At 38.9% G+C, this 12,856-nt stretch overlaps 1 protein-coding gene across 1 annotated transcript in view; it reads left to right on the top strand.

Annotated features, from left to right (window-relative positions):
* Positions 1-3,540: 3,540 nt before the first annotated feature.
* LOC148375106 (retinoic acid receptor alpha-A-like) overlaps positions 3,541-12,856 on the top strand; it is a 44,515-nt gene continuing 35,199 nt past the window's right edge. Inside the window, exon 1 of the mRNA XM_088344807.1 lies at positions 3,541-4,548. Coding sequence (XP_088200933.1) covers positions 4,350-4,548 — 199 coding nt within the window. The 5' untranslated portion in view covers positions 3,541-4,349. The remainder of the gene's footprint in view (positions 4,549-12,856) is intronic.

Here is a 12,856-nt window from a genome sequence, read left to right as displayed (position 1 = left end):
AGGTTTCCTGTTTGAATGTTCATATTTTAACCAAAAGCTAATCAATAAAGGGACACCTTGAGGCAAGAGCATTGATTCTTTCATTTGAAAAGAATTCGAGCGTATCTTATGTGTTTTTTGTCTTAGCCGCTCTGGCCATTTTTCACCTCTAAGTGCTCACTTGTATGGTGCATGTAGATCACTGGTATGATAGCATTTATTGTTTTACTGTATGTCCGACCACCAGATCAAGGGGTACTATATATTTAACTGTGTCAATATATGTTTCTCAATGTGCAGCTAAATTACTGTAAATTTGAATGTTCATGGCGATTTTTTCCAAAGTTGTCAAAGTCAAGAATACTTTAATTCGGGGGTCTCTATTGGTGCCTGCAGCAACCAGGGTGCTCCCTTCAAGACAGCTGAGGTACCTGCGGCGATCCTGTTCTGAAAATAGCTCACCAATGTTTATTGTGATTTTCTATTAAAATGTGTTTTTAGTGGTTGACTAAGTATATTTAACCATTCTTCCAACAATGGACCTGGTAATAAAATAGCCCTTAATCACAAAGAGTCTCAAAGGGCTCCACAAATTATTGCAAACCACAGACAATTATGACACCATCAAGAATGCATTCACATTTTTGACTCTTTCTGGGAGACTGATACAGAGGAGGGGATTCCCAGCCTCCTCGCTCAACCCAACTGACGTGTTCTAAGTCTTAGGTATGACCCGGCCGAGGATCAAACCAGCAACCTCCCAATCTCTGGGTGGGCGCTTTACCTCCAAGGCTCAGTAATACCATTTGTTAAAACAAAAAAATAATAACATGACATGTCGTTATTTTCGAGGTTTCCTGTACCTTTTTAATGGCCGAATTTAAGCACTTTTTAAGGACTTTCAAGGCAAATTTTCCAATTTCTCCAGTACTACAAATAGAATAAGTCAGTTTACAACGTCAACGATTTGGACTGATTCATGCTGGACTTATCAGTGTAAATTGCAATGCGTGCAGTGTCTGTGTCATTTTTAAGCAGATTTGTTTTACTTTTCTTCATTTAATGCGTTGTTTATTGAGTCAGAATGGGGAGAAAGAAAACAACAATCTTAATCATTTAAGAGTATCCGAAATTCAAGCACTTTTCAAACTACTGAAAACGCAACACTACAATTCAATTTTTCCACACAACTTGCCATTTTTGATTTTTGCAACGCAAATATATTCTTGTAACTTAATGGTAAAGACTTAAAGTGACATTAGATTTCCGGCTTACATTTGTTCGTGCACTAATAAAAAAAAGACATTCTTGATTCATTTTTATCATTGTATTACCATCCAATGTGTATTTTATAATTTGAATGTGAACAAAACAGGCTCAGATTTTGGAAAAGAGTTGTTTTTCCCCAGTGATCTAGGATTTCTGGCTCATCCCTAAAGAGCAGGCGGCGCTCTACACTGACAACAACGACAAAACGGCTGATAGAGGTGCTGTATCTGAGTCGGATCAGGATGTATCTCCAGATTCTGGTAACCATGGAAACTAGTACTGTCTGTGCATTGTCGGGGAGCAAACCCCAACCCAAGAGAGGAATGGGTGCCACCAGTCTGCACTTGCCCAAGACATGCCACAGAAGGTGGTGGCATATGACCTTTGTGTTCAAGGGATCTGTGGATTGTAAATTATCATTCAATTGAGTCAAAATTTGACTCCTTCTCCTGCTTTTATTCTTTTTGAATCTTTTCGTCCTCTGTATTGCACTCTCAGAGCAGACAACACGTATTGACCAGTCACATACGCTTTCAATTAAAAAAAAATGACAGAAAAATGAAGTGGATCGAAGGTAGTCGGCCCCTGATTGATGGGGATACGGCTCCTGAAGTTAGTTCACTGTATTACACTCCCAAAAACGACACCACACGTATTGACCAAACACAAACACCTTAAATAGAAAAAGCGAGACGGATGAAAAAATATATAGTGTATTGAAGGGAGAGGCTCCTGATTGGTAGGGAACCAGCTCCTATCGTTAATTGTGTTGTACTCACAAGAGACGGCAGCACATGAATGGACCACACCTACCCCTTCGAAAATAAGGCGAGAGAGAAAGAGAGAGACTGAGAGAGAGAGAAAAATAGAATATATTGAAGGGATCTGGCTCCTGAATGGTGGAGGGCGGGCTCACATCGTTCAGTGTATTGCACTCTCAGAGATGACACTTTGTGTATTGACCACTTGCATACTCCCTCAATGGATATGAGAGAGAGAGAGAGAGAGAGAGAGAGAGAGAGAGAGAGAGAGAGAGAGAGAGAGAGAGAGAGAGAGAGAGAGAGAGAGAGAGAGAGAGAGAGAGAGAGAGAGAGAGAGAGAGAGAGAGAGAGAGAGAGAGAGAGAATTAATTGGGAAGATTAAACAGGGAGGTAAGTAATGATTTGAATTCCAGCTCTTTTTAGAAAATAGATCCAGCTCATAAGCAGGGTTGGGTAGGGTACTTTAACTTGATTACTTTCAATTACTCTTGGATTATTCCAATACCAAATATGCTAATAAAAGACAAAAGAAACTAAATATGTATAAAATTATGACTCACAACACGTGGTAAGCTTTCTCTCCTGGCTTTGATCTCTTTGGTCTCCGGCAAAACTAACATAAAATTACTAAATTTTGTGCAGGCTTGGGAGTAACGGAATACATGGAACGGCAAAAATGATGTTGGCAAGCTGGTTGGATTTATTTTCATTTTGTTTCTGTCGCATTTTATGTTAGTTTTGCCGGAGACCAAAGAGATCAAAGCCAGGAGAGAAAGCTTACCACGTGTTGTGAGTCATAATTTTATACATGATTAGTTTCTTTTGTCTTTTATTAGCATATTTGGTATTGGAGTAATCCAAAAGTAATTGAAAGTAATCAAGTTAAAGTAACCCTACCCAACCCTGCTCATAAGCCTTTATGTTCACGAACGACACATCACGAGAAGGAAAGAGAGAAACAGAAAGAGAGATAGAGGGGGGAGAGAGGTTGAAACAAGGGAGGGGGTAGTAATGGGGATTTCAGCTTTTTTTCCCTAGCTGTCTCTTTCGGCTCGGCTCACTAAAATGAGTCCCCTCTTTCTCCTCCCAAATGAATCTTCAGGTTTTTCTTTCAGGACTTTAATCCACGTGATTAAATGAATAGTTAATTGATCTAAAACGCATTATACACACCACAGAGGGGGGTGGTTATACGACCCATGTGGTTAGGGGATCTGTGAATCGTGAATTATCATTAAACTGAACGAAATTTGGCTCGTTTACCTGCTTTGACTCATTTCTCTTAGACTGTTTTTCCTCTGTTTCACATTCTTGAAGAAGACACGTATTGACAAATCACAAACTCAATTAAAAGACATAAATATGAGAGGGAGAGAAAGAGAGGGTGAGAGAGAGGAGACAGAGAGACACAGAGAGAGAGAAATTAAGCGGATTATTGCACTCTCAGGGCAGATGAGAGAGAATAATTAAGGCAGTTGGTTCCTGATGATTACTTCAAAGAGCCGGCTTATACAGTTGTTTCGTTCGCCAACGACACATCACGATAGGGAAAGAGAGTCAGGGGGAGAGGCCAACGAGGACAAGCTAGAGGTTACAACAGGACACAACCGGAACACAACACAAGAAGCACCAACAAGAAGAGTTCCCCACTCTCGACGCTGACCGCCATTCTACGGTTGCCCGAAAGACGAGGTTGCGGGAATTTTAAAGTGTCTCGGCCCGCGGGGTGAAGAGGTTTGTGTTTCTTCCTGCGTGGACTCTCTGAACTGGAGCGAGAAAAAGCGACCGGAGTGGACCTCTTTACTTTGGAGCTACATTAAGCTTCCTCAAGCGGACATGGATTGAAGTAAACGCTTCTGGCTACCTGCTTCGACACATTTAAAAAACGAGTGGGATTAAAATACACGGATTAAATTTTAGCCAATGTAGCGAACAATCGAGATTATTTTTTTCTTCCTTAAACTGTAATCAGGTACGTACGGACACTCACCACGTGAGACAACTATCTAACGTTATCCCAGTCGTTTTTTCCTGTGTGTATGTATAGATTGTTTAAACCATAATTTCGCGAAATTTGGCACACATTTCATATATATACAGGATATACAGAATACATATTATTTTTCTTTCGATCGAGCTGTAAACCTTAAGTCTGACCCTTCGTGGAGGGTTCAAAGGTCGAAAGGATCGCTCATCTCAGCCTTCGCCCTCCCTTTTCCTTCACCCATCAATCCACGATGAAGACGTGAACTCTTGTCTCCCTCCCCCGCTTCCCCTTACCGCCTGTAGCTGTTTCCCCCCTTCTTTTAAATACGGAGTGACTAAGAAAAAACAGCAGGGATGTACGAAAGCTTGGATGTTGTGGGTTTGAGCCCCAACCCCCGCAGCCCGAGCAGCGGTTCTTTTCTGGGAATGGACTACTACCACAGAGCTCCGGGATTCGAACCTGAGAAAGGACTACTATCCAGCGTCGGGGGACTGCAGAGGCCGTTCGGGGGATCCCTGGTGACCGGCAGGCACTGGAGCGGATCTTGCCACTGTGAGTGTGTTTAAATATCGTGTTAACTTGTTTAAAAAACTGGTTCTAACCTAGTGCATACCTGTCAACCTCCACGGCTCGTTGCCCTTACAAACTGTCGTTATTTTCCCTTGCAAAATATGAAAAATCTTACGGGGCGGCAGTAGCTCAGGAGGTAGAGCGGTCTTGGGATCAAGGGATCCCAGTTCGAATCCTGGTTCGTCCGTGTTACATGTCGAAGTGTCCTTGGGTAAGACACTGAACCCCTTATACCCCCAAAAGGAGGTTAGCGTCTTACATGGCTGCAATGACGCTATTGGGAAATATGAAGCACATTGTAAAGCACTTTGGGAAGTCATTGACTTGAAAAGCGCTATATAAATGCAGATCATTTCATTTCACATTTTTTTCAAATGTGTTTATTTATGTAGTTTAACATTTTATATTGTATATCATATTTTGTTGTATCATTCTGTACATATTCTTAATAATAAAATAAAAAATAAAATAAGAAAAAAAAAATCAGGAACAATTTTTATCAGCATAACTAAAATATCCTTTAATAACACTTTATATGTAAATTTGTAAATAAAGATAATTTTGGGAGGAAAAAATTAGTAGGGATTTCTATTTCGTAAACCTAATCACGATATCAACGATTGATGCTTGTATTTTAAATTTGAATGAATACTATATTTCGAACATTAAAATAAAAACAGAACCACAAAATAATGTTTTATTGTTTTAATAAGCTTATTATATAGAATATGATTGCTATTGTCGGAAGCGCAGCAGAATGCGCGTTCACGCGAGGGGGGGAGAATTTTGCAGGGGGGTCAAAATTAGGCACTATAGCGGCAGACGCGTGCGCACAGTAGCATCAAACGCTCGCTTCATTTGCAACGAAATTAAACGATACCGAGATGGGAGGCTACCGCGGCGAAATTGTTTGACTTGATTAAATTGCCGTTTCGTGATTGTCGGCGTATACCGGATGGTTCCCATAATTGACAAATTTGCGTTTTTCCGTACAGATTTAACTGTACGTCGTACACGTCTTAAAATGCATAATAAATGTACTTTGTACGGCAAAAACGTACAGGTTGACAGGTATGCTAGTGTGACTTCAGGACCCCCCACTCCACCCTAATGACAAGCTGCGACCCAACGAGTTTGTAGTTTAAAGCAGAGAGAATACAATAAACTCATCTTTTTAAAAATTAACCAAAATGTCCAGCCAAATCCAAACGTTTTGAAGTACCTTTATAGACTACATCTTATTTAAGTGCCCCCCCCCCCCCCCCCCCCCCCCCCTAAAACTGCTTTAAAATAGCCACATGCTGGAATAAGTTAAAAACATTAATAAATTGCATACCTAAACATCTACAATAATTCATTGAAAATTAATGTACTGGTAAAAAGCTGAAAATAAAACATTTTTAAGCCATCTAGTGTACCTTCAAGCAGCGCTTCAAGGGCACACTCGTACACCATTTTTGTGTTTGGTAATCGTTTCCTTCTTCGACTCAAATGTCCTCACTAACTTTATTAGGACCCATTATTATGGGCAGAAAATGAAATAAAACCAAGAAAATCACAATACAATGGGATGTGTTCCCTGTCGCCTGTTAACCAAACAGAAAGAGGAGATCAAGCAGGGCATTATTGGCATAAACTGATAAAGTGTAATGGACCCTCCGTTTTTTTATTCTTCATAGCATGATTTTAGCAGGGGAAAGGCCTGCGACCCACTTTTGGTTCCCGACCCAACAGTTCAGAAAAACACTGGTTTAAAAGAATAACCCTTACAACATTTTATACTTGATATGCGATTCATATCAGTCATAAACATTTTATAAACCATTTTTGTTGTTGTTGTTAAATTAAGTTGAAATTAAATGATGGTAACATGGTAACAATTCCATTCTCACAGGGGTTGGACTAGTAAGTAAGTGGCATAAAATGTGTGCCTTAATTGAAGGGCTGTTTTTTTCAGCTCACAATTAAATTATGATTCAGGGATGTAAGATGTGATTATGAAAAAGAGTTTAGGGTTCATTTTCCCAATTAAATCTCTTGTAATTTCTATCAACCGTGCATTTGCAAAAAAAAAGCAAAACTAAAATTTAATTAATTTCCACTTTAGTTTATTTAACTTGGGGAAACTCATGCAGAAAGGAAAGTGACAAAAAGAGCATATAAATTCTAATTTAAATGATTGATTTCATGATTTCTTATTTTATTTTTCTACAAACTTAATGGCCCGCCATCGCTGGGCATTCTTCTTCAGCGAGGTTGTTGGGGCCGTGGTTTGTTAAAAAAAAGTATGAATGCAAGCCGCTCCAGAGCTACTTTTACAGGAAAGCAGATGTTTACCAATTTTTTTGGTATTTATTGGGGGTACCTTGAGACGAAACTTGGCTAAAGACGTTCCCAGAGGCCTAAAGTACGACTGTGTAAATTTCCATGAAAGTTGGTTCAGCCGTTTCAGAGCCTATGAACACACACACACACACACAAATCAGGATTTATAAAGTAATTTAGAGTTTTGATAGTCGAAAACGTTTATCAGAATATGGGAGCTTGGCTGTCAAATTTATTATTTATTTTAGAAAGAAGAAGAAGCTTCTTTAAACTGCAAAGACACCCAGGTGCTTTTTTTAATGTATATTTTGTATTGCCTTAATTGGAATGTCTGTGACTTTTATTTTTAGTAGAATATCAGAATGGAATTCCTCAATGTTCTCTGGTAGCATTCAGCAAATACAACTTTCGGATGAGTATCTGGCTTTTGAGACATCTAGAGAACATATTTAAAACTTTCAGTCATTGTTTTACGCTCATTTCTCTCTTGTGCTTCTCCTAGCATTCTCGCAAGACACATAAAGTGATGTGGCGGGCCATTCGTTTAACACATGCTCCTTAAGGCAACAGTGTGTATTATTAGACCATTAGATGTCTCTGTATTGTTTTAGGCAACCGAAAATGAGTGCAAACCTATTAGGGGAGAAGTAGCAAATGATAAATGTCTTCCAGGTCATGGAGAATAAAGCTTGACGAAACTGATAACTGTCATTACATTTTTCCATATTTGTAAAATAAATACAAAACAGAAAATCAGATTAGTTTGGTTTACAAAAATATATTTAATTAGGCAGCACGGCTTCTGATTGGTTAACGCGTCTGCGGCACATTCTGAGGTCATGAGATCAAACGTTCCTGTCTGGAGTTTGCATGTTCTCCCCCTGCTTGCGTGGCTTTCCTCCGGGCACCCCGGTTTCCTCCCACATTCCAAAAACTTTCATGTTAATTGGCCGTTTCAAATTTTCCTTAGGTGTGAATGAGCGAGTGAGTTATCTGTCTCTGTGTGCCCTGTGACTGGCTGGCAACCTGTTCAAGGTGTCCCCTGCCCACTGCCCGAAGATAGCTGGGATGGGCTCCAGCATCCCTGCGACCCTACTTGAGGATAAGCGGTGCAGAAAATGGATGGATGGATGGATACATTTAATTGCCCATCTTGCACATCTGGTTGGCTACTCCTCTTGCACTATTTGCGCTACTGTAAAATACTATACATAGCCATAAATATTAGTATATTATTAGCACTCAATATTACAACTAAATACAACATTTTATTTATATCTGTACATTCAAGGAAACTGTGCGGGTCAGATGTATCGACATTTCGTTCTGTATACACGTGTACTAGAATGACAATAAAGTAGATCTGAATCTGAATCTGAATTCATGAAGATAAAAAGGAATATCTGTTGTTTATTTTTCATACTTCAGAATGAAAAACGGAAAATCGCTAGTTTTTTGTTTTCAGTCTTCTTTATTAAGAAAGGAAAAACTAATGTCTGAATGGACCCCTGTGCTTAAGTTTTAATGATTTTTTTTATTTTTAATAAATTTTACAATTCCTTTAATTTCATGTTCCTGATTGATAAAAGGAGCTGATTATATTACATTAAAAAGACTGGTATCGGCTACCGATAAATGAACTAGTTGCCAGCTAATCGCAGGGCACACTGAAATAAGACAACCATTCACTCACACTAATACCAAGGGGCAGTATGGATCGGCAAATTCACCTGCCATTGATGTTTTTGGCATGTGGGGAGAAACTGGATTGCCCATAAAAAAAACATTCAGGCTCAAGGAAGCCGCTTGTTGGAATTTAACCAGGGACCTGCAAACCAATCACCCAATCAATCATTTTTATGAAAAATATAATAATATATGATTATTAAATGTATACTGTACAAAATGTACATTATTGATAGTGTTAATACGCACGCATTCTGTGGTGATGCGGTGATGACATAGGTTGGAAAGGGGTCTATATGAATTTTGTAAAAATTAACCCCGCATTTTGTGGGATTCAATGGTTTAATGGGAAGCAGCAACAGCCCTGTTTGCAAAAAACTCATAATGCCATGGGCGCTAGCTATCAAACTCTGATTGAGACTTGAAATTCTATATTTTGTTGTGTGGGCTTGGTTTAAATATCCTGTTTATTGGGGATATTTGGGGTGATATGACAAGGAATGACCCAGTAACGTGATTGCAAATCTTCTTTTTAAGTGATGATAAACCCTACAAACACAATGCGGCACCTACTTGCACCAAGACGGACTATGTAGAAAACTGACAATTAATAATCTTCAATAAAGTTGTCGTCTGCTACCAGTGACCGAAACAAACTGGATTAAAGCTGAAAAGGCGAGATCAGTCTTTTGTGTTGATTTTTTTTTTTCCCCATAACAAATTTTTATACAGCGTAGACGATTTGAAATGATCAAAAACTTTTAGAATACGTGGACGGCATATGAATTAGGCCTGGCCGATACTACAAAAAATGTTATCACGATATACATTTTTTTACCACTCTTAATAATAATGATCACATATTTTTTTCTTTTACATTTTAAGACAAATTTTTGCCCCTCAGGATATTGGGATATTTACACCGTATGCTGTAACGCGTTTTACTTTACACGGTTTCTCTTTTTCATGTACATTGTGTTCTGTATTCTGATTGGCTTAACTGTCCCAAGGAGTGTAACTCTTGGTCATAATTTCACAGGTGAATAGATTTTTACAGTATACAGTGTTTTTATTTGTAAAATGAATGCTTTTGTATAAAGCTTTTTTTCTTGGTAATTATTGAGGGATAATTTTAAAAATCAAAGGTGTATTGTCAAAGTTTCTGCCTATCACGGTGGAACCAAACCCCCGCAATCACTGTTTTTGAGAACAGTGGAATGATTTTATCAGAGTTTGATTTTGAAATCCCATATTGGCCCCACCACATCCAGACCCTTGCTCTGGTGCCCCCCAAGAAAATTGAGTATGAGAGTACTTGTAAACATAGCGGCTGTGCATCATCGTCATATTTCTTTGATTCTATTGTTTTAAAGACCGTGAGGAGCCATAATTGAAATTAAATTGAATTGTGTTGCACTGTCCAGTCTTAGAAAAAGCCCTGTTTCATGATTGTTTTCTGAAATTATACATTTCCCTTGATGCTTTTTATTTCCTTTATCTGCAGTCAACAACCTGTGGCTCTTGAGCGCCACACTAATGGCTCCCTGGAGCATTATCAAAAATGTTAGGAAATGGAAAAACATGGGCGGGGGAATAATATAGTTTTATGTCATTGTTTTCTATAGAAAGAGGAACATGACAAAAACCTTCTTTATTATGTTTTAGTGAGGTGTACCCAAGCACACACACACAAGCTGATTATTTGGAGACAGAGGGTAAAACAAAATGCGTTTCTCACATGGGAGGGAGGAGAAAAATGAGTAACATAAAGCACTATCCAGCAAAGATCATGAAATCCAAAATAGATTGACAGATAAACTCAGGCAAGAGATCAGGAGCATCAAGGCCACACATTGATCCAACAGCCTCTGCTCTTTGCACAGTCCTTTAATACCAAGTTCCTGATTACAGTCAGGCGTAAAAGATGAGGAACAGGTGTGTGATGTTGGCACCCTCTCTAGGACAGTGGGGTCCTGAATATTAGAAATTCTTAATGTTTTCCAATGCTTTAAATTTTTTTGAATTAACTACATATATTAAATGACTCACTTTAACGCAATGGTTCTCAACTAGTTTGTATTTCAGGATCCACCTTGCCACCCTTATGACAAGCTGTAACCCAAATCAACAAAATATTTCCTCCTCTCAAATGAAAGGGTGGGCATTTTCAAGTAGGGACATAAAATATTCACATTTTTTGGACAAAAAACAAAATGCCGAGCATAAGTACTGTATATATATATACTTGCGTATAAGCCTACATTGCATTTAAGTGACCCCCTAAAATTGCTTTGAAATAGCCACACACTAGAAGAAATTATTAATAAAGGGTGTACCTAAACATCGATAATTATTTAATGATGTAGCTAATAAAGATGAATATGGTAAAAAGCTTAACGTATAACATTTTGAACCATTTACTGTACCTTCTAGTGGTGCTTTAATGGTAGACACTCGTACATCATTTTCGTATTTTGCAATCGTTTCAAATGCAAATGGTCTGCATTTATATAGCGCTTTTCAAGTCAATGAAGACCTCCCAAAGCGCTTTACAATGTGCTTCACACTTACCCAATCACACACAACACGTCCCGCCGGCAGCGTCAGCCATGCAAGGCAACTACCTGCTTATCGGCGGCATTAGGAATTCCGTGTCTTGGCCAAGGACACTCCAAATAGCTGACTACATTTTTCTGTACTTGCTATTTCAATTGTGCATTTATTTTATCCATCAAATTTCATGAAAATAAACTGAGTTACATGTACATGTCTGCATTTATATCTATTCAATAATGCATATGAGAACAGTTGGATAAGGTTACATAATTACAAAACAACAAAATGATAATGTCTGGGCTTTGAAGAGGTTACGGTAGTTTTTGGAATAGAAGACTGCCAGATTCTGACATACAAGAAGATATCCATAGAAGTAACTGTTTTTTTTCATCAAATGAAACAATTTGTGCTGTTGGTGAAGAAGAAGACAATGCTAGCTCTTGGCATACAAGAAGGAGACACTGGTTCTCAGCATTGAAAAACATAACTTTTTGTTTTTGACATAGAAAAAGACAATGCAAATTTTGCCAAAACATTCTCGTTCTTGACACATAAAGTTAAACTAGTTTATTGGGCAGAAGACGACAACTCGAGCTTTTAGGAACAATATGAAAGTTTCCCTCTTAGAATTAATCGTTGTAACCGTTTTCCAATTTTCTTTCCTCTTTTTATTAACTTTCTTGTGACCCCTTATTATTAGCAGAAAAAGGAAATAAAACCAACCAAATCACAATCTAATGAGATATGCTCCCCTGAACTGAATGACTGAACAGGAAGAAGAGTTCAAACAAGGCATTGTTGCATTCTACTGTTGAGTATAATTTACCCTCCGTTCTTATCTTTTTTTTAGCATTTTTTTGCCAAGACCAGGGCTGGCGACCCACTTTTGGGTCTTGACTTACTATTTGAGAAACGCTGCTTAAATGGTAAATGAACGGCATTTATATAGCACCTTAACCACTCACCGAGGACCTTGAAAGCTCTTTTACTATGCACTTTACCCGTTCACACACACCGAAAGAGGAGTCAGCCATGCATGGCGCCTACTTGCCTATCGGAGGCCTTAGGGGTTTAAGTATGATTCCCCTTTTTATTTTAATTCAAAAATGTGTTCATATGCAGCTTTTATTTTTTTGGGGGGGGCTCAATGCTTTTTTGTTTTTGGGTCTGTCATGGCTCCTTCAACATTTTGGGTTACAGACCCCTGGTCTATACAAATATGTATTTACCATGTCCTCATGTTTATAAAGGTACCCTTTCCAAAATGTATACCAAGACGTAAGAGGGCACATTGGGGTGGACAATGGGGGTTGTGGCTAGAGTGTGTTTGTGTGTGTCTTTGTGTGCGACTGGAATGATGAGCATCAAACCGGTTCAAAGGTCAAAGGCCAAATGGACACAGACACACATTCAAATTGGACGAGCGCTCTAGTGATTTGCAAGCGGTAGCCGTGGGACGTTCCTAGGCTTTGTGTATGCATTTGTATGCGTGTATGTTTGGGTGTGATCCAGGGCAATGAGTCACTGACAATTGGGAAGTGACCTACATCTTTCCCTCTCTTTATCCAGCTTCTATCAGGATCTTTCTTTCCTGTGTCAGCTGCCCAGTCATCACTTCTCCTTGCTAAATGACCCCCTCTCTCTCCCCCTTAGTCTGCTTCAGGCACACTCGCACACAAAGGGGCCGCATGTACACATGGATACACACACTACATGAATCCTC

This window comes from Urocampus carinirostris, chromosome 1, assembly GCF_059441175.1.
Source record: "Urocampus carinirostris isolate Australia breed hairy pipefish chromosome 1, RoL_Ucar_1.0, whole genome shotgun sequence".
In the NCBI taxonomy this organism is placed as follows: Eukaryota; Metazoa; Chordata; class Actinopteri; order Syngnathiformes; family Syngnathidae; genus Urocampus; species Urocampus carinirostris.
The sequence above is the reverse complement of the archived record's forward strand: the minus strand, read 5'-3'. Positions and strand labels throughout refer to the sequence as shown.